Source organism: Maylandia zebra, linkage group LG22, assembly GCF_041146795.1.
Source record: "Maylandia zebra isolate NMK-2024a linkage group LG22, Mzebra_GT3a, whole genome shotgun sequence".
Lineage (NCBI taxonomy): Eukaryota > Metazoa > Chordata > Actinopteri > Cichliformes > Cichlidae > Maylandia > Maylandia zebra.
Window position 1 is genome coordinate 36,273,783 of NC_135187.1, and position 22,503 is coordinate 36,296,285.

The 22,503-nt window shown below is 43.8% G+C and overlaps 1 protein-coding gene across 2 annotated transcripts in view; it reads right to left on the reverse strand.

Annotated features, from left to right (window-relative positions):
* The window catches only part of LOC101467506 (retinoic acid receptor beta), a 278,325-nt gene that overhangs the window by 30,016 nt on the left and 225,806 nt on the right, over positions 1-22,503 (reverse strand). For both annotated transcript variants that reach the window (XM_012921767.2, XM_004561009.2), the window contains one exon: positions 3,874-4,034. In XM_012921767.2, coding sequence (XP_012777221.2) covers positions 3,874-4,034 — 161 coding nt within the window. The remainder of the gene's footprint in view (positions 1-3,873; positions 4,035-22,503) is intronic.

A 22,503-nucleotide genomic window follows, 5' to 3' on the forward strand; every position in this document is an offset into this window, starting at 1 on the left:
ATTCTAAAGCTGTTAGTTTGATCTCTCTCCAAACAATATTGACTGAACCAGCAGCAAAAGAAGATACAAACTACGCTTCACATAAACATCGTCATGAATTCCCTCTGACTTTTCCTGTTTTGCTTCCACCACACTTCATGCACAGCTCTCTCTCTCTCTCTCTCTGTACTTCAAGAACAGTTTCCCGTCTAAAAATCTGTTTTCTGCATTATTCGCTTGCTTGCTATCACAAGTCTGCCGTTGTTTACAGCGCTGTCGGCCGCTGTTTTTTCCTTTTACTTACTTCCGAAAAAGAAAACCTCATTTCTGCTGTTCAATACTGAACAAATTTAAACTTTTTAATTATGCAAAATTGCAAAACACTCAGCTGTGTCTCTCATTAAACCTCTGTAACTTTGCTCTGCATTACTCCAGCAGCATCAGGTAATGTTCATAAGTTGATTAAAGGTTTTCTTTCGTTTTTGATCTACTGCAGAATATTTTTATAAATCCCAGGCCAGGAAAATCACCTCCATGTTTTTCTGTGTTTTATCCTCAGTTACTTTGACACAAAGGCTGTGATGCTCACACTTTTGATAAAAGCTCACAAGTGTCAGCTTTCTTTTTATAGATATAAAAATATGGGAATGTACTGATGCATGATCTGATTTATAATATTTCTGACTGAGGCAAAATTTCCCCGATTCGAATCGAATCTTGGATTGAATCGATTCGGGACCTTGTGAATTGGAATCAAATCGATTCTAGAAATCAGCGACGATACCCAGCCCTACTTGTGATATATAATTTATATATGTATAGTGAGTTGTATGTAAGGCAAGACACCAAGGAAGGAGCAAAGGACATGTAGGCAGAGAGATCAGGCTGGAAAGGATGTGCAGCAGGTTAGAGTGATTGAGGACAAATGAAAATGTGCTACCAATTAGAGAAAATCTACTGAGAAGATGATTCAATTCAATTTTATTCAATTTTATTTATACAGCGCCAAATCACAACAACAGTCGTCTCAAGGTGCTTTATATTGTAAGGTACACCCTACAATAATACATACAGAGAAAACCTGATGAAAGGCTGAAGATCTGATGAATGAGAGCAAGAGGAGGACAAATAGAAAACAGTTAGTGAATCAGGAACTGCAGGGGATTAGTGAGGAGGAAGTGAGAGCAGCTCTCATAAGGAAGAGTGGAGTTCGGTTTAAGACGGCACAGACAACCAGAGGAATCTGGCTTTACAGCACATTCATTCGTCTGAGGTTGTATGAGAGGCAGTTAGCACAGATGCTGGACACCATCACAAGCAAGAAATCTATTCACAAGCCAATAAAGAGAGAGAGTCAGATAAATGGAGAGAGAGACCATTAAATATGATCTGGGGTTAAGTGAGCAGCACATTAGGGCTGTGCTTAAATCACAGACAATGAGCTCTAGTCCACACAACAGCATTACAGACACATAAAACTGACTGACATCCAGATTCATAGGGACGGAGGATGTGACGGTGCAACACACACATGTGTGCATTTGCTCAGTGCACGTTGGGCTGATGGCCGATATTAAAACAACTTATCTTGCTCTTCCTTCTGGGTGTAAAGGGAAAGGCTAGAATAAGGGGAACTTGAGAGGACGGGAGAATAACACCCACACCACCACACACACACACACACACACACACACGCACGCACACACACACACACACGCACGCACACACACACACACACACACACACACACACACACACACACACACACACACATGCACACACACACGCACAGTTAATTACACCAGTCCCATAATTCAATAGGACCAAACAAGACAGTTGCTGGGGAATTCTGATTTAATTTACCAACATTTATCCAAAGACAGTTGCAACATTACAAAATACACTAGTAGTGTGAAAAACTGTACATCAGAAAAACTCATGTGCAGATGCAGAGATGGAAAAGGCAGTAAAAGCAGCCACCACATGTGAAGGATTGTGATAGCACGCAAAACTCTAAGGTGGCAAATATCATCAAGCTGAGCACTGTATTGCAGTGGCATATACCACCACCATCAGTGCCTGGAGCCAGTGTGGCTCAGTGCTTTATTTTGTCTTTGAAACTGCCAGGCTCATTTTTCATTACCATCACTGTCAATGAAGCATTATTCATTGTTGAGCTAAGCCCTCTCAATTGCACAGCTATCTCAGCTAACCCAGCAATGAACTCCTAAATAACTGCAGACCAGGATTTGAATATTTCACCACATAATTGGTGCTTTAACATAATCTAGGGGAGCGGGAGCTGGTCTACTTTTCAGACAAGCACGAATCAAAAGGCGCATCAGGATCCAATCGATTGTAATAATGAGGGATTTCTCGCAATCTATAAACAAGTATAATTAGCACAAACCACACTAACCACTCCAACAAACAGCAAGCGCTGCTTACACTGAGACAACAGAATCAGTATACAACTGCATACATTGGAGCAAAATTGCTGTACTATAAGCTGGTTTGTTCCCCTTTAAGATCTCATATCCAACCCAGAGGTTTATTATCACTTCCCCAAAAAGAGAGGCATATTATAACTGCCAGTGGATTTAAAAAAATACTCACTTATGAAATCTGATGTGATGACTAAAACTAGTACTACCACTAGTTCATTAAACATACACCCCAATCTCCTGCCACCAAACGCTCTCTGTTAGGTTAAAAACAAACACAATCAAGTCAATATTGTCTCAACATGCTATGAATGTATCAGCTGTAATGCAGCTCCTACTGTTTGCCTGTGAAAGCATCACAGAATTTAGCTGACGTCAAGTAGGAGATGGTACTTTGGAGAGTTTCTAAACATTTCTATCACCTCTTACTTTTTTGCCATGTCACACTGAGTGCAGAACCTTCCCTCAGTGGGATAGCTCATCTGCTTTCAGACTGGACAAACCAGGTCCTGATGTTTCTGATTGACAAGGCCCTTTGTGGATTAGCAGTCTCCAACTATCTGGCATTTCATTGCTTTTTAGTTTGGCATTTAAATAACTTTAAATAACTCTCGGCCTTGATGTCTACTGGCAGATGACAGAAGGGGGAGAAAGGCCTTGCGAGCACCCAGCTTAACTCAGTGCACAAATCTGTGGTTTAATTTACCCGAGGATAAAAGGACACAAGTTGGGTTTACGACATTTATTCCACTTTTCAGACATGTCAAAAACTGGAGGTTGGAGTGAGCCCCAGCCAGACGGATGGGCAGCTGCTGGTCTGCAAAAATCTCCCTGATGAGGATTTGCTTTTGACAATGGCTAAGTCTTCCAGTATTTACAGCTTTTGTTTAGTTTCTCCAATCTGTTGCATTCTATAAAAACTGCTGTAAACAAACACTATTACCATCGAACTCTGAGGCTAAAATCACGATGTGGTTGCTGCACTTTTATTCTACTCGTCACAATTTATATCGAATATATGGCTGCTGAGAGGGGAACAACAATTGTCACTGAGGTTCTGTGAGGACTATCAGAGGCATACATCTGAGGTCTCAAGTTGCATTACAGGGAGATTTAGAGTACAGTACAAAAGTATGATAATGAGCTCCTTCTGTTTGTCCTTCTCTTACCTCTTTTCACTCGCCATGTATTATTGTAGGGTATTTACAAAGTGCCCCGAGGCAACTGTTTTTTGTGATTTGGTGCTTTATAAATAAAATGCACTTAAATTTGAATTGTACTGGTGCAGTAGCTGGATCAAACCACAGAAACACATTGCCATACAGGGATATGGCCATACAGGGGCATAAAGTCAAAGTAACAATGTAACATTTACTGCATAAAAAAATAATACAACTAAATGCTCGTTGCAGAATGACGTTGTTCAGGCACCTTGTTAAATCATACTTACCGTCGTGTACTTGCCAAGCTGGCAGAGGGAGGGGAACGTTTCTTGATGAGCCCTACGGATCTTTTCAATGATTGTCTCCAGCTCAGTTGTCAGCTCGTAGCTCTCTGCCAGATCCGGCTTTGGGCTCTCCTTCTTCTTCTTGTTCCGGTCATTTCTAACAGCTGGAGGAACACAAAAATTTGGATTATCCTCTAAACAAATGTAGCTCTTAGTGAAGCAAACAACATATAAGGCACCCCAACCAATCACAGCAGATGGCCCCGCCCCTCCCTGAGCCTGTTTCTGCCGGAGGTTTCTTCCTGTTAGAAGGGAGTTTTTCCTTCCCACTGTCGCCAAAGTGCTTGTTCATAGGGGGTCATATGATTGTTGGGTTTTTCTCTGTATGTATTATTGTACGATCTACTAACAATATAAAGAGCCTTGAGGCGGCTGCTGTTGTGATTTGGCGCTGTGTAAATAAAATTGAATTGAACTGAATTGAATAGAGGTAGAAATGTGTTGCTAGTAAGCATTTCTTTGATTACAGTTTAGAAATGTAGCCAGTCGTCAAATCAAACAAATCAGACCTTATATAAGGACAAAACCTTTCAGACTGTAGGCGACAGACCAGAAATGAGGTGAAAAATAAAGTAATTGTGGAAGTAACAGAAACTTCAAGGCCTCTAAGGCCACTTTAGGTTGGTTCCAAAAATGAGTCGGTCACCGTAAACCATGGTAAAATACACAACTCTAGCACATTAAAAACCACATTAACAGCCTAATACAAAAACAAGGTTTTAGATTCTAAAGATAGTGTCCCGCTTTATGAAAACTCTCAGGAGGAATAAATGGGCAAATAACTATTTGATCACTTTGTGAATTTGTAAGTCAGAAATGAACAGTCTCTAATTTAATGATTGCTTAATTTTAAGGGTGAGAGACAGAACAAAGGAACAGTAAAAGAAAAACTAAAATCCAGAAAACCCACATTAAAGAAAGGTTATAAAAGATAAAACATCTTCAAAAAGGTGTTAGGATGCCTGGGTCGTTGACCCAGGGGTTTTGAGTTTATTATATTATATTGGTTACAAGATGGCGCTGGAGTGACGGCAGCCTTTCCAAGTACACTGAAAAAAGTGATATTGTCTCCTTTTAAATATAGCATATTATATTTTGGTATATCTTTTCAATTCAAATGAGTAATTCCTGTCTACATATATAATTCGAGTAACTCCAGAATACATTCCCTGCGTTTTAATCCAATTAATTTTAGTTAATTAAATGTAGCTCAAAATGCTTAAGTATGTTTTTCATAGCCTCCTGCTGGGCCATTTTGCGCATGCGTTAGGACAGGCCACCATTTTGCACGCGGACTGAAGAAGCGGACTCTTTGTGTGCTGCAAGCGGGCTCAAGTTAATCGCACAACTTCATATAAAGGTGGTCTAGCTTCGGTAAGTAAACCTTTTACGGTCGTTTTTGTTTTATTTTTTTACCTCAGTCAAAGCATGTTGACTCTTTAAGACGTGTGCACATGGAGAAAGAAGTCTAAGTAGTTGTACACCTCTGAACTTTGTCATGAATTTGACTTAAGCTAGCTATGTGCTCTATTAGCTACTGCTCTATTAAAAGAGTAATTGTATTGATACGTTAAAATGTCATATGTTTTTAGCTTAGTTCTTGTGGCACACTTTGTACTAACAAATTATGGAACGAGGCAATTTCTCTGTAGTTAGCTGTAAAGTTCACTGTACAGTTGCCTGCAGTTTTAAATTGAGAAATCGTCCCTCCCGCCACAACCTTGGCATTAAGGAATAGTCGGGCGGGGGAGGGGGCTTCTGAACGCACCTGCACAGTCAGGGGTGCAGTAGGAAATAAGTAGGATTGGCGTTGCACAACGTCTTTTGTGCAGAAAAAAATAATGGTTGTAAACTGTGGAGGAGAATAACTCAGTGGTTGCCAAAAATGTGAGATCAAAAGGCACTGAGAGTGATGTTTGTCAGAACTGAAATTAACTCAGAAAAGAAGTTGCTTCACTTGATAGAGCTGAGTGCGAGACCTGTCAGCGGTCTGGTTTAGCATTTAAAGCCTCGCTATGTGCTTCCAAACCGCTGCATTTAATCTCAGAGAAAACTAACACAGAGAAGTAAAGCAAGTGTGTAAGTTCATCTCTTTATGTTTGCATAGTATTTCCATGTTGAGCTTAACAACCGATGTATGGAGCCACAGCTGGACTGGCTGTCAGAGTTTTGTATTGAGGGGGAAAGGAAGCGATTTGTTTTATACTTCAGCTAGAATGAAAAAAGACACAAAGCTGGAGTTTTTCGGTGTCTTCATGCTGAACAGCTAAAACTTCTTCCCTCATTCTCCCCCCTCCCTCTCCTGTTGCTACTTCAATCATGAAACTGATCGATTATCAGGTGATCGGCTTTTCTGTCGCTAGTCTCTCTCATTTGTTAGTCACCCAGTTTGCGCTAGAAAGAGGAAAACGGCAGATAAACAACAGCAGCACGTTTAAGCTTGATAAGCTGTTGCTAGAATTTTTTTAATATTACTTCTAGTATCCGCTTATGTTTTCTGGAGCCACAGCCGTAATAGCTGCTGGTCATGATAGTTTGGATATGTGGTGAGAAGGAAACATGAAGGTGAAACCAGGAGAAGTTTTTACTGAATCATTAGAGCTGAACAGGTAATGAAGAAACAGGTTTACATTTTAGGTCACATGAATGAGTTGAAGGGAAGTTATGAACTGTTTATGAGAGACAAATAACACCAGGATCCTTTTCTATGTAGCTGACATCTGGTAACTGTGCAGGGGCGGATCTAGCAAAGTTTTGCCAGGGGGCCAGGTAGGGCATTAACAGGGAAAGGGAGACACAAAGACATAATTTTCTTTCTTATTCTCATTTAAAATGTCTAGCTTTTAATAAATAATTATTCTAAATCTTACTACCAAAGTGGTGATCTGGTTAAATGTATAGAGATCCATTATTGTATGTAGTAAATATTAAGTCTAATATATGCCCTAGTAATAGTAGTACATATAGCACTTTTTCCTTTGGGAAGGTACGCTGTCTGCGCTGTCTGCAACTGTATTGAAGAAAAATGTTGAATCAAATTATTATAGAAAAATAATTGATTTCTGTGCATTAAAGTAGATTACGTCAATTAAGCATTATCAGGCGAAGGGTGCGGGGTGGTTTCCTAATATTTTTGCTGGGAGTTGGCAGTCCTATTAGTTAGTTTAATATTTCTATGTACTGTTTAGAATACCTGAATAAGGAGGATGGTGTAAGTTTTTTAGGTTGATCAGTATTGCTGAAGTATAAAATATTTTGGGTGCAGTGTATTTTTTGCATACAGGTATAACAGAATAGCTTTAATGTTTTGTTTTTAAAACTGAGTATGAACTAGGGCTGAACGATATATCGCATTTGCGATAATATCGCGACATGATCAAGTGCAATTTTCTAACCGCAAAGGCTGCGATTATACTCTGGACATGTCCAAATTCATGGGCTGCATCCTCCTGAGGCCGCATTTGTAGACCGATTACGTCACAGCGACGTGCCGAAGGCTGTCCAAATTACTACCATATCCCAGAATTCATAGCGCGGCCCAGCCAAACTCCAGTTTCCAGCAATGGCGGCCGCTACTAAGTTTTAAAATTACTCATACTAATCTTTCTGGGTCACAAAATAAACTTTTAACATATTTTCAGGCGAGAAAGTAGTTGTGTAAACATCAAATATCTGCTCGGTTTATCAAGATATCCCATATTTGCAAAAGTGCTTCGACGTTTTCAGAGGCGTCTGCTACCCACCAGCTCGACAGCTAGCCGGGAGCTCGAGGGTTACTGATGCGGCCGAGAACGGCACAACTCCCGGCACATCATTTTCAGATCACCGCGGAGTTTCGCTGCTCGGGTTAAACGTAATATATAAGTCACTTAGACAACCTAAAAATGTTATTGTTGGGCTTTTTTCAGTGTTTTGTTTGTTCGTGAGTAAATCGGTTTGGCTGAGATTAAAGTTATTAGATTAGATAAAATAAAACTTTATTAATCCCCCGGGTGGGTTCCTCCTTGGTTTTCACACAGCTGACTAAACGTCAAACAGAAAACTTATTAAACAGAAGTATGAGACAGTCGAGAATTTACACCAGTGTCTGGTTATATTTTAGATAGCAAGAAGCAGACGGCCGAGTTTATTAAACTCCACCGAGACAGCGGTGACGCTAATCAGAACTAGACCGTCCAATTTCACGCCTTTAAATTTTAAAGGCGTGTTTGTGTGTGTGTTTATACAATTGCTATTATGTTTGCACTTTATGTGTAATGTTACTGACTGCAGAGATCAGTAAGATGTGTGTATTTTTTATTTATTAGTTTTATTTATTTAATATTATTTTTTAATTGAATGACTGTCTAGTAGTTCACAGATGTTGAAAAACTGAGTGTGGTAAAGCCACTGATTTTTTTTATGTATATTTCTGCAATCTGCACATTGTACTGACTTTCATTTTAATGTTTACACCAGGGTTCCTTGTCAGCACTTTATGCTCAGATGTTTGTAAGCTAAAAATAAACTATTGTGTATGTTCAAATATACTGTTGTGATTGAAGAAGTTAAATAAAAATGTCAGTCATCAATTCATGCATCACCTCATGTCATCATAACAGAGGTCTGTCTTCCAGGAAAGAACAGTTTAAAATTAATGTAATATAGTATTGGCCATACTATATGATGTATTGCTTGTCTTTGTTTAATAATACAGAAGACAAAGACCTTAAAAAAATAATCGCATATCGCATCGCAATCGCAATATTGGGGCAAAAAATCGCAATTAGATTATTTTCCATAATCGTTCAGCCCTAGTATGAACTTATACAAAATGCAGCAAAATATTTATAAAAACAGTTTTATTTATTATAAAATACACTATATCGGATTCATATCGGCATCAGCAGATAATCAAATTTATGAAATCGGTATCGGACATAAAAAAGTGGTATCGTGCCATCTGTAGTTTGCACAGAGGCACAAGTAAGATTTGTTTTGTTACAAGGGAGTATCATGAAGTAATGCACTAATGGCTTGGAAACGGTAATTGTTTGTCTTTCTAAAGTTTATTTTTTTTTATTTGTCTTCCTTTTCTGGCAGATTTTCTTCCCCTTATGTGTTACTGTTTATTCAAGAAGATGGTGTTATTTTGGTAAGTACATGCAAATTCCTTACATATTTATCACAACAGTATTTGTCACAGTATTGCAGGGACAAGTTTATCTATTTCATCTTAAGGGTTCTTGTGATTATTAATATTGATATTAATTAATATCAATTAATATATATGATTAAATTTCTTTTATCCAGGACAAAAGAAAAAAAAAAACTTGCGAAAGTGAAATGAAAAACAGGAATTTAGTTCTTGTGAGTTAAGAGGATGCAGAGCATAGGGTTAGATGGAGGTGGATCATTCACTGTGGTGATCCCTGAAGGAAACAGCCAAGAGAAAAAGGATCAGATTGCAAAAAAAAATGTGGTTTGTTTGCATACATGAGTCTTTACGGTACCCACAGGACTCCTGAAGTATAAGTACTCTGAAGTTTGCAGAGCAATTTCAGAGATGTTTGGGGCTTACATGGCAAGCATGTTTTTAGTTGCACATCTAAATTTTCTCTGCTCTCTGTTGCTGATGGCAGAGTTCTGCCCCGCTGACCTCACAGGTGAGACACTCCCACCAGTGGACAAAGAGCACAGGAAAATGTGTTGCCAACCACCTGAAACAGACAAATATCTGCTTTTTAAAACCCTTTAAACCCGTTAAATGGACTGATGCCATTCATTTCTTCTTTGATTAACAGTAGTAACATCCTTCATGCACTGTATACTAACCCATATGATAATCATGCTTTATGAAGTGATGGCAATTGCATTGTAGCATTTAATGAAGAAATAACAAAATAATCATACCAATGATTAAGCACCAGTCTTCTTTTTTTTTGTGTGTGTGTGTGTGTGTGTGTGTGTGTGTGTGTGTGTGTGTGTGTGTGTGTGTGTGTGTGTGTGATACAGGTAAATGCTGAATTCCAGTGTATTACAACACTTCAACTGGAGATGACCTTCGCGGCACAGTTAGGCAGAATTACACCTCAGTTGATGACAGTTTTCCAGAAGAAGGGCGGTGTTTCTGGGCAGAAACTTGCCCACCACTTGCAGATCATGCAAGAGGTAAATCTGAATATTGCAAATTCTATTTGGATTTCTTTTGTCTTAAGTGGCAGGTCACTGGTGAGTCCAATAAGCCGTTTTAGGTGACCAGCCAAGCAATCTAAATTTTGAAATTTCATATATAAATTTTATTTACTATGTTTGAACTGACATATGATAAAATTTACTTATTGCGAATGTCAGACATTGTTCTTTTTTCCAAATTGGTTTAATCAGCAACTCTCTTTAAACAGGCTGAAAGTGATGTTAAAGTGAAAAGGGAAGCAGTTCTCAGGGCACTTTGCCTCTACCTTGGTGAAGAGGACGGAAGCCTTATTCGGGAGTTCTTTGTAAGTCATTTAAGTCATTGTAAGCAAGTCATCTATACACACACTTTTTAGATAGATATCTGTGTGTGTGTGTGTATTACACACACACACACACACACACACACAAACGACTAGATTGGAATTTAATTGTAGAGTTAATTGTTTTTCTTTTACCTTTTAATTAAATGTTTAGGACATTGACGGAGATGATATCCAGAGAGACCTGAAGAAGCACACCATGGGCATTTATGTCATCAACAGGGAGGATGGACAAAATGGACATTATGATGACATTGGAATATTTGTTGAAGGGGAGATAGTCATGGACAACATTGGCTCTCTGGCGCAAGCTTGTGCATTGATGCTTGGAGTAATCTATGCACTAAACCTAGCCTTCCCCAAGGAATTGAAGGACTATTATGAATTCATTTAGAAAGTGTTGATGGGATTCGATGGTGAAAAGCTCTCCCCCAAAGTCTTTGGGCTGAAGAACAAAATTGCTACTGGATAGGAAGATTTCTAAAATAACACATCAAGAGAATGCTGTTATGTAAATTACCAATGACTGGTGCTCTTGTGAATAGGAGTGAAACTCTTGTACAACCATCATTTGTTCTGTGTTATGTTTCGATTGAACATTTTAACTTTCAATAATGAATGTTTCACGTGTGGTACATTTGAGTAGCTTGAAGAGCAACTTTGTAATTATTCAGTTATAGCTGCTGCCCTGCGTATAATCAGTGTTAACTCAACCGGATAAAAAAAATAAAAAAAACATTCATGATTACCACACTGCAGCACACTGGTAACACTTTAAAGACTATTAATTGTTTTGAAGCGAGTATGTTAGGTCAGAAAATATGTAAAACATTCAGAATCTTCAAGGAAGGACTAGAATGGAAAGACAGTGGTCAATAAGCAGTAAGGAAAACACAAGTTTAATTTTAAGTCTAATTACCTTATTAAAATGCAATTTCTAAATATGGATCGCAGAACAGCAAGTCTGAAACTGGTTAGTTTGTGGATGCATCAGTTTCTAATTGTGATACATTATACTGCTGGTAGTGTTTTATTCTTTTATGTAAGGAGTTTGGTTTTTTTTTTCTTTTTTAGAGGAAGAGAAACATTGGTTAACATTTCTCTTGTCTGTTGTTTCTGTTTTGTTTGAATACAGCTTTTTAAAGCTACTAGTTCATAGGCAAAAGTTTTGTAATTTGTATTATACAAATTGCAGCAATTTCCCTTAGAGATGTGGATTCTTATTCTGTTTGCAACAAATTTTGCATTAATAAATGATGTGAAAGAATGTTGTAGTTTTCATTATTGACGTTTTTAAAAACTACAAATCAGGGTAAGCAATATTTTTTAAGTAAACTTAACTTAATTGAAATAGAGAGAAATTAACAATTTGATTGATTTGAATATAAGTTTGGGACATAAGTGTAAAGGAAACAAATTATTCTGGTACATTTAACACGACCTTAGTTGGACTTACTAATAATATTTGACTAAGACGTATCCACAACAGTTAAGTTAAAGTAGCTTAAAAATATATGTTGGTTTTACTCGCTTAAATTAAATTCAGTGTACTTAAAAATATTTCTGGATTCAAACAAATTTATTTCGTGCAACCACTTGTCATAAAAAAATTGAGTAAATTGAACAAAACATTTTTTTCAGTGTAGCTCTGCAACACCGCACCTTTTTTGTTAACTTTAACTTTTTTAGACTAGGCTTTTCAAACTTTTTTTCACCTTCCTCTACTTATACCTCTTAGATATAGCGATACAAGATGGATAATGCACTTTTTAAAACTTCTGGAACCAGTTCCGTCATCTATTCGAGAGCGGAGCTGCTGGCACTAAAAACAAAGGGACAGACCGGCATGCGACACAACATCCCGGCCGAGCTAAAGAGGAGCTACAGAGGCTGCAAAGCTGGAGCGAGGAGAGCGGATCACCGGAGGCGATTCAAACCATCAATCCCGACAGTGATCATGGGCAACGTGAACTCGTTACAGAATAAGATTGATGAACTGTGCGCTCTGAACAACCACAGACTATACCGTGAGTGCAGCTTGTTTATCTTCACGGAGACGTGGCTAACCGAGCTAACACCGCAGGCTAACGTAGACCTATGCGGTTTCACATCCGTGAGAGCCGATAGGGACACGCAGGCCAGCGGAAAAAGCAGAGGTGGGGGACTCATTGTCTACGTTAACAACAGATACTGTAACCCTGGACACGTCTCCGTTAAAGTTTCGGTATGCCGTCCGGACCTGGAGCTGCTAGCTGTTAGCTTGCGGCCATATTATCTACCTCGGGAGTTCAGTCATGTGATCTGTGTGTGTGTTTACATCCCTCCGAGGGCCGACGCAACAGCTGCCTGTGAGAAAATACACACAGTCACAGCAAGACTTCAGACACAAAACCCCGAGGCTTTCATTATTATATCTGGAGACTTTAACCATGCCATACTGGATTCTACTCTGGCTGCTTTTCACCAGTTTGTGAATTGTCCCACAAGGAGCAACAGGACAATTGACCTACTGTATGCTAATGTGAGAGATGCATACAGAGCCACCCCCCTCCCCCCACTAGGGAAGTCAGACCACAACCTGGGTTACCTACAGCCACAATACACACCCCTCGTCCAAAGGCAGCCGGTCACAACGCGCTCCATCCGGAGATGGACCCCAGAAAAGGAGGATGCTCTGAGGGACTGTTATGACACCACAGACTGGGATGTGCTCCTGAGCCCACATGGTGAGGACATAGAGGGGGCGACACACTGTCTTACAGACTACCTCAACTTTTGTGTGGACACGGTCGCCCCTGCTAAGACGGTACGGTGTTATCCTAATAACAAACCGTGGGTAACACAGGAAGTCAAAGCTGTTCTCAACATTAAGAAGAAGGCTTTCAGGAGCAAAGTGAAGGAGGAGATGAAAGCAGCACAGCGGGAGGTGAAACGCTGCCTGAGGGAAGCAAAGGACACCTACAGGAGGAAGGTGGAGCAGAAGTTGGAGAGGAACAATATGAGGGAGGTCTGGAATGGTGTGAAAACCATCACAGGCCACAACACCAAGAAAAGCACAGTGGGGGGGACTGTGGAGAAGGCAAACGAACTCAACAACTTCTTCAACAGGTTTGACCAGCCCACAACCCCCCCACCCTCACCTTTACTACAGAGTCCTCTCCCCACTCTCCTACCTCCCTCGCTTCCCCCCCTTCCTGACACCATGACACCCCCCTCCTCCAATCCCTCTCTCAGCAGCAAGACATCTCCCCCCCTCCCCTCCCCCCAAACATCTCCCAGTGTCACAGTGGATCAGGTCAGGAGACAACTGAGGAAGCTTCGCCCCAGAAAGGCAGCAGGCCCAGACAAGGTGTGTCCTAGGATGCTAAAGGCGTGTGCTGCTGAACTTGGGGAGCCGCTACAACGAGTCTTCAACCTCAGTCTGCGACTGGGGAGAGTGCCCGCCCTATGGAAGACATCCTGCATCGTCCCGGTCCCCAAAAAGAACCGGCCCAATGAGCTGAATGACTTCCGACCGGTGGCACTGACGTCACATCTTATGAAGACTCTAGAGCGGCTCTTCCTCAACCTCCTCCGACCACAGGTACAACATGCCCAGGACCCACTACAGTTTGCATACAAGGCGGGTGTCGGAGTGGAGGATGCCATCCTGTACCTCCTACACAGAGCCCACTCACACCTGGATGGGGGAAAAGGCACGGTCAGGATCCTGTTTCTTGACTTTTCCAGTGCCTTTAATACCATCCGGCCCTGTATGCTTCAGGAAAAACTGAACAGGATGGAGGTGGACCCCTGCCTGGTCGCTTGGATCTCCGACTACCTCACCGACAGACCACAGTACGTCAGGCTGAAGGACATCACGTCTGACACTGTGGTCAGCAGCACAGGAGCACCACAGGGAACTGTGCTGTCCCCTCTTCTCTTCACCCTGTACACCTCTGACTTCTGCTACAACTCTGAATTATGCCATATTCAGAAGTTTGCAGACGACACAGCCATCATGGGGTGTATCTGGGATGATCAGGAAGAGGAGTACAGAAGTCTGGTGAGGAACTTTGTCGCATGGAGTCACACAAACCACCTGCAACTCAACACCTCAAAGACTAAGGAACTGGTTGTGGACTTCGGGAGGTCCAGAGAAGGTCCACTGCCGGTTCAGATAGAGGGGGAGGAGGTGGAGGTGGTCAACAAGTACAAGTACCTCGGGCTGTGGGTGGACAATAAACTGGACTGGTCATGCAACACAGAGCACCTGTATAAAAAAGCCCAAAGCCGACTGTACTTCCTCAGGAGGCTGAGGTCTTTTAACATCTGCAGGAAGCTCCTGAGGATGTTTTACCAGTCGGTGGTTGCTGGAGTACTTTTCTATGCTGTGGTGTGCTGGGGGAGCAGCACAGCAAAGAAGGACTCATCCAGGCTGGAAAAACTGATCAGGAGGGCTAGCTCTGTGGTCGGCATGAAGCTGGACACTCTGGTGACAGTGGCAGAGAAAAGGACATTAAAGAAACTGATGGACATTATGGACAATGCTGGGCATCCTCTGCACACGGCCATTAACAACCAGAAGAGTCTGTTCAGTGACAGGTTGCTTCTCCCCAAGACAAGAACTAACAGACTTAAAAACTCCTTTGTCCCACACGCCATCAGACTGTTTAACTCCTCTCTGGAGGGGAGAGGGAGGGGAAACAGGAGGACAAAGGAGGGGGGAACAACTAAGCTGTAGTGCCTCTTCACCTCACTGTGCAATACCTTTTGTGCAATACTTTTGTAAATAGTCAACAGTGCAATAGACCTCAATACTCGAAATGTGCAATTCATTCACTTGTATTTTTATTTTTTATTCCTATTTATTCTATTTGTGTGTGTGTATATATAGGATATATATAAGGAGGAGTCAGGACGCCAGGTCAGGGGGGCGATATCATCACCCCCACCCGAGATTGGGTACATAGCCCCAAGTGCGATAGGAGAAGGATCGTTGAGTGCGAGAGGAACTGACCTGAAAAATAGGATCATGGCCAAGCTTGAAACCTGGATCCCCCGTAGCCGGTTACCAAGATTACGTGAAGTACCCTCAGAAGGTCTGCTAGATGATGTTAATGCAGCACTACGGGCAATACCTACAACCACGATTACCGACACTAACAAGCTGATCTACAATACGGCAGCAGTGATCAGTGAGATGCTTGGCTACAAGTTGAACAGCCACAAGGGGCAGTACCCTCCATGGAGGGCAAGATCAAAGTAGCACGGAGGGAGGTTAGCCAACTAACGGAGTTGCAGAAAGGTGCGACAAATAAGGTGCCTAAGAAATACAGCAAGCTGTCCATACCTGAGGCCTTGGAAACTGCCAAGCAAAGACTCACAGCCTTGGCCAGCCGCTTGAGGAGGTACATAAGAGAGATAGAAGGCAGGAGAATAAACCAGCTGTTCTCCACAGAACCAGCAAAGGTGTACTCTCAGTGGCAAGGGAACAATAAGAGAACAGCACCACCAAGGCTGGAGACGGAGCAATACTGGAAGAGCATATGGGAGAAGGATGCAACCCATAACGGCAATGCTCAGTGGCTAGAGGATCTGAGGGCAGACCACAGCGACCTCCCTGAACAGGGTCCAGTAACCATCACAGTGGCAGATATCCAAGAAAGGGTCTCCAGTATGAAGAGTTGGACAGCACCAGGGCCCGACATGGTTCACGCCTACTGGCTGAAGAAGCTGACTGCACTCCACGAGCGTCTGGCAGCACAAATGAACCAGCTGCTAGTTAACGAGAGACACCCGGAATGGCTAACTGAAGGCCGGACGGTCCTGATCCCCAAGGACCCCAAGAAGGGACCGGTCCCCCCCAACTACCGACCAATAACCTGCCTCAGTACTACATGGAAGCTCCTGTCAGGCATCATATCGGCTAAGATGAACAGGCACATGGGTCAATACATGAGCGGGACACAGAAAGGAATTGGCAAGAATACCAGAGGCGCAAAACACCAGCTACTGGTAGACAGAACAGTCAGCCGAGACTGCAAGACCAGACTGACCAACCTGTGCACTGCCTGGATTGATTACAAGAAGGCCTATGACTCAATGCCCCACAGCTGGATACTGGAATGCCTAGAATTGTACAAGATCAATGGGACCCTAAGAGCCTTCATCAGGAACTCAATGGGGATGTGGCGTACAACACTAGAGGCCAACTCCAAGCCCATAGCACAAGTCACCATCAAGTGCGGGATCTACCAAGGAGATGCTCTGTCCCCACTGCTGTTCTGCATAGGCCTGAACCCCCTCAGTGAGATCATTAACAAGACTGGCTACGGATACCGACTACGGAACGGAGCAGTTGTCAGCCACCTCCTGTACATGGATGACATCAAGCTGTATGCCAAGAGTGAACGAGACATCGATTCACTGATCCACACTACCAGGCTATACAGCAATGACATTGGAATGTCGTTCGGACTGGAGAAGTGTAGTCGGATGGTAACAAAGAGAGGGAAGGTAGTCAGAACTGAGGGGATTGAACTACCAGAAGGCAACATTGCAGACATAGAGGACAGTTACAAGTACTTGGGGATTCCGCAGGCGAATGGGAACCATGAAGAGGCCGCTAGAAAAGCTGCAACCACCAAGTACCTGCAGAGGGTCAGGCAAGTCCTGAGGAGTCAGCTGAATGGTAAGAACAAGATCTGGGCCATCAACACGTACGCCCTGCCCGTGATCAGGTACCCTGCTGGGGTAATAGGCTGGCCAAAGGAGGATATAGAAGCCACTGACATAAAGACAAGAAAGCTCCTTACCATGCATGGAGGGTTTCACCCCAAGTCCAGCACCCTGAGGCTGTACGCTAAGCAGAAGGAAGGGGGCCGGGGACTGGTGAGTGTCAGCACCACAGTCCAGGATGAGACAACGAACATCCAAGAATACATTGGGAAGATGGCCCCAACTGACCGAGTGCTCAGTGAATACCTCAGGCAGCAAAAACCCAAGAAAGAGGAGGGAGACGAGGAACCATCATGGAAGGACAGGCCCCTGCACGGTATGTACCACCGGCAGATAGAGGAGGTGGCTGATATCCAGAAATCCTACCAGTGGCTGGACAAAGCTGGACTGAAAGACAGCACAGAGGCACTAATCATGGCAGCACAAGAACAAGCTCTGAGCACAAGATCCATAGAGGCTGGGGTCTATCACACCAGGCAAGACCCCAGGTGCAGGCTGTGTAAAGATGCCCCAGAGACAATCCAGCACATAACAGCAGGGTGCAAGATGCTAGCAGGCAAGGCATACATGGAACGCCATAACCAAGTGGCCGGCATAGTGTACAGGAACATCTGTGCCGAGTATAACCTGGAAGTCCCGAGGTCAAAATGGGAGATGCCCCCAGGGGTGGTGGAGAATGACCGAGCTAAGATCCTGTGGGACTTCCAGATACAGACGGACAAAATGGTGGTGGCTAACCAACCGGACATAGTGGTGGTAGACAAACAGAAGAAGACGGCCGTAGTGATCGATGTAGCGGTTCCGAATGACAGCAATATCAGGAAGAAGGAACACGAGAAGCTGGAGAAATACCAAGGGCTCAGAGAAGAGCTCGAGAGGATGTGGAGGGTGAAGGTAACGGTGGTCCCCGTGGTAATCGGACCACTAGGTGCGGTGACTCCCAAGCTAGGCGAGTGGCTCCAGCAGATCCCGGGAATAACATCGGAGATCTCTGTCCAGAAGAGCGCAGTCCTGGGAACAGCTAAGATACTGCGCAGGACCCTCAAGCTCCCAGGCCTCTGGTAGAGGACCCGAGCTTGAAGGATAAACCGCCCGCAGGGGCGTGCTGGGTGTTTATATATATATATATATATATATATATATATAATATTCTGTAACTCTGAAACTTCTGTCGGTGCTGTGCTTTTTGGAAATCGAATTTCCCAGAGGAACCCACCCGAGGGATTAATAAAGTTCTATCTAATCTAATCTGATTATTTATACTTTCTAGTCTTTGGTTTGTTTGAGTTCTCTCTTATAGTTTATGTCTCTGTCTTCTCTAGCTGCTCTGTCTCCCCTGTCAGCTGTATCCCCTTGTCTAGTTCGCGTCTCTGTGTGTCCTTAGTGGCTATATCCCCGTGTCCAGTCAGTGTTTGTGTCTGCCCTGGTCCCACGTCTCTGTTCCCTCTGTTGCAGTGCATGCGAGTCTGTGTCTTTGTTCAGTCTGTGTTATGTGTTTCCTGTTTTACTTTGAAAGTCCATGTCTGATGTTAATGTGTCTGGTTTTGCTTCCCCTTGTCTCGTTAGGCCTGATTTGCCCCAGCTGTGTTTCCCTCCTGTTACCCATTCCCTGATTGCTCCCTCTGTGTATTTAAGCCCTGTGTTTCTCTGTGTCCGTGTCGTGATCTACCGTTTATTTTGCTGTGTGTTTTGTCAATCCGCCGGTGTTAGTTTATTTTTGACCTTTCCCCCCCCCAGTTATGTTATGTTTGAGTTCAGCATTAAAGCTGTTTTGGTTTAAGTTCTGTCTCCGGAGTCTGCACCTTGGGTCCTATTCCTGTCTGCACACAGCCACACCTAACAGAAGATCGCGACCAGTACATGGACCCAGCAGCACTCGCCCCGTCTGAAGAGCTCAGGGAGGATATAATTTATTCAGTGGATAAATTATGTGACCTGTGGCTGAATCATTCTGGGGAGGAATTTCAGCGTGCTGTAGCGAACCGGCTACAGCGACTGGTTTCTGGTCTCCCCTGGCTTTTGGACTCACTTCACCCACTCATACAGGAGTTTTTCCTTAATGAGCTTGATCTGCATCCCCCTGTTGCTACCGCTCACCTACCCAACTCGGAGAAAGATGTGCTGCCCAGCCCGCCGGACTTGGAGTTGCCCGGCCCATTGGAGCCATCACCGAGGAGGAAGCGGCGGCCGCACCACCGGCGTGTCACCCCACAGCTGGACCCCGGGATGTCAAAACAACCGGCTGTGGTGAGCAATAAGGACACTTTTTCTTTTTCTTCGGGCCATGGGACTATTTATTCTGGGGCTATATTTTTTGCATCAGCTGCTCAGCCACGGGGTCACTTAGCTGCTCAGCCGTCTGTTCCCGCTGGAGGGTCCGAGGGGCCCGTTCAGCCGTCTGTCTCCGCTGGAGGGTCCGAGGAACCGCTTCAGCCGTCTCTTCCTGCTTGGAGGGTCCGAGGGGCCCGTTCAGCCACCTGTCTCCGCTGGAGGGTCCGAGGGGCCCGTTCAGCCACCTGTCTCCGCTGGAGGGTCCGAGGGGCCCGTTCAGCCTCTTGCCTTGTCAGCTGGGGGTCCGGGAGGACCCAGCCAGCACGTCCCAGTGTCTGCTGATGGTTCTGTCGAGGCCGTTCAGCCACCACCGGCTCCTCCGCCTGGTCCGGCCTCCGCAGCTCCACCTGGTCCGGCCTCAGCCTCTGTAGCTCCGCCTGGTCCGGCCTCAGCCTCTGTAGCTCCGCCTGGTCCGGCCTCCGAGTGTTCAGCTTCGTCTGCTCCTGAGGTCTCCATGCTGTCTGGTCCTGCACGTCCTGTCCGGCCTGCACGTCCTGCACATCTTGTCCGGCCTGCACGTCCTGCACATCTTGTCCGGCCTGCTCGTCCTGCACGGCCTGCTCGTCCCGTCCGGCCTGCACGTCCTGCTCGTCCCGTCCGGCCTGCTCGTCCTGCACGTCCTGTCCGGCCGATGACTGGACGTCATTGCTGTCATGGACGGCCCCCTGAACTACGTTGCCGTCGGTGCCTCCCGCCCGGCCGGCCTCCTGATCTGCTCGGTCGCCGTCGGTGCCTCCCGCCTGGCCGGCCTCCTGACCTGTTTTCTGGGCTATTGGACCATCAGCCTCCGGGCCGCCCCCCTGACCTGCCCGGATTTGGACTGTTGTGCCGTTAGCCTCCGGGCCGGCCCCCCTGAACTTTTTTGAGACTATTGCCTGGGCCTCTGCGCCTTTCGTGAGCTCTTTTGTTTGTTTGCTTTTGGACTATGCCTGGGCCTTGGTGCTGTTGTTTTGGACGTTGTTCCTGTGTTTTGTTCTGTTGCTTTCCAGGCTCCGTTGTTTGTTCTTTTTTTTTTGTTTCTGGCTCCTTGTTTGGTTTGTTTCGAGCCCTCCATCCTGTTTCCCCCGCCGCCCACCCTGGTTGGGTTGTTTTTTTTTGTTTTGTTTTTTTTTTTGTTTTGATGTTTTGGTTTGGGCTGTCTGGAAGCCAGCCCTTAAGGGGGGGGGGGTACTGTTAGGATGCCTGGGTCGTTGACCCAGGGGTTTTGAGTTTATTATATTATTTATACTTTCTAGTCTTTGGTTTCTTTGAGTTCTGTCTTATAGTTTATGTCTCTGTCTTCTCTAGCTGCTCTGTCTCCCCTGTCAGCTGTATCCCCTTGTCTAGTTCGCGTCTCTGTGTGTCCTTAGTGGCTATATCCCCGTGTCCAGTCAGTGTTTGTGTCTGCCCTGGTCCCACGTCTCTGTTCCCTCTGTTGCAGTGCGTGCGAGTCTGTGTTATGCGTTTCCTGTTTTACTTTGAAAGTCCATGTCTGATGTTAATGTGTCTGGTTTTGCTTCCCCTTGTCTCGTTAGGCCTGATTTGCCCCAGCTGTGTTTCCCTCCTGTTACCCATTCCCTGATTGCTCCCTCTGTGTATTTAAGCCCTGTGTTTCTCTGTGTCTGTGTCGCGATCTACCATTTATTTTGCTGTGTGTTTTGTTAATCCGCCGGTGTTAGTTTATTTTTGACCTTCTTTCCCCAGTTATGTTATGTTTGAGTTCAGCATTAAAGCTGTTTTGGTTTAAGTTCTGTCTCCGGAGTCTGCACCTTGGGTCCTATTCCTGTCTGCACACAGCCACACCTAACAAAAGGAGAGAGTTGGCAAAAACTATAGGAACAGGTTTGTCATGAGTTATATGTGAATCAGGACAGAATCGAATAGTTAGAGAGATCGAGTTGGAAACAATGTGCAGCAAGCAGCGTTGGTCAAGTTACTTGAAAAAAGTAACTAATTACTGATTACTTCCCCCAAAAGTAATCCCGTTACTTTACTGATCACTTATTTTCAAAAGTAATTAATTGCTTAGTTACTTTTAAAAACACGATTTACAACCTGAGTAGGTGATAAAGTGATAGATCTTTCAGCCCAATTCTACTTTTTCTGCATAATCCATCATACAAAATGTAATCAAATGGAAAACTCTCTTTTATTTAACTTTATCAGTTTTAATCTTTTAACTTTATGCATCAAGCAAACATTTAATTATATGCAACATTCTCTGACTTGAATAAATTAGTTTAACATGTAAACGTATTTTCTGCACATTCCAGCACATAAAATAAAATAGTTTTTTGTGTTTACACTCAGTCTTTCAAATAGATGCAAGTGAAACACAGCAGAAAATAAATAAAGTCAAAGACTCAGCGGTCCTGTTGCTCTATTTTCACCTGTAAAGCAGGCGCAAGTTTACCCTGGTGCAGGTGTGCTGCAGCGGTCAGTTGAAGAAGCCGCGAGTTTCTCTGAGTTTCCCATTACGTGGTAGCTACTCGGTGCTTGCTTGGAAGTTGTTCAATGTTTTTTTTCGCTGTAAAAAGTTTTCTTCCCACGCACAGCGGACACAAATGTTTTTATCACTTTTTATGGAATCAAACTCAAAGTAAGGTCAGTACTTCTAAGCTTTAAACGCTGCACGCTCATACTCTCTCCCGCACTCGATATATTATCCATTGTTGATCTGCGCACAGCTGTTGTCACACTTGCCTACGTCACTGTCATGAGACATTCTTGCAAAGAAATCACTGTTTTAGTAACGCAGTAACGCAGCGTTCCTACGGGAAAGTAACGGTAATCTAATTACTGTTTTTGCATCCCTCACTTTACTCGTTACTTGAAAAAAATAATCGGATTACATTAACGCGTTACTGCCCATCTCTGGCAGCAAGTTGATGAGATGGAAATGTGCTAACAAGTGAAGAAAGTGTGTTGAGAAGAGTCCTTTGAGGAAATGATGAATGTAGAGAATGATGGATGGAGGACAGCTAGCGAAATCAGGAAGACGATGAGTAAGGAGGAAGTGAAGGCAACTATGAAAATGATGAAGAGT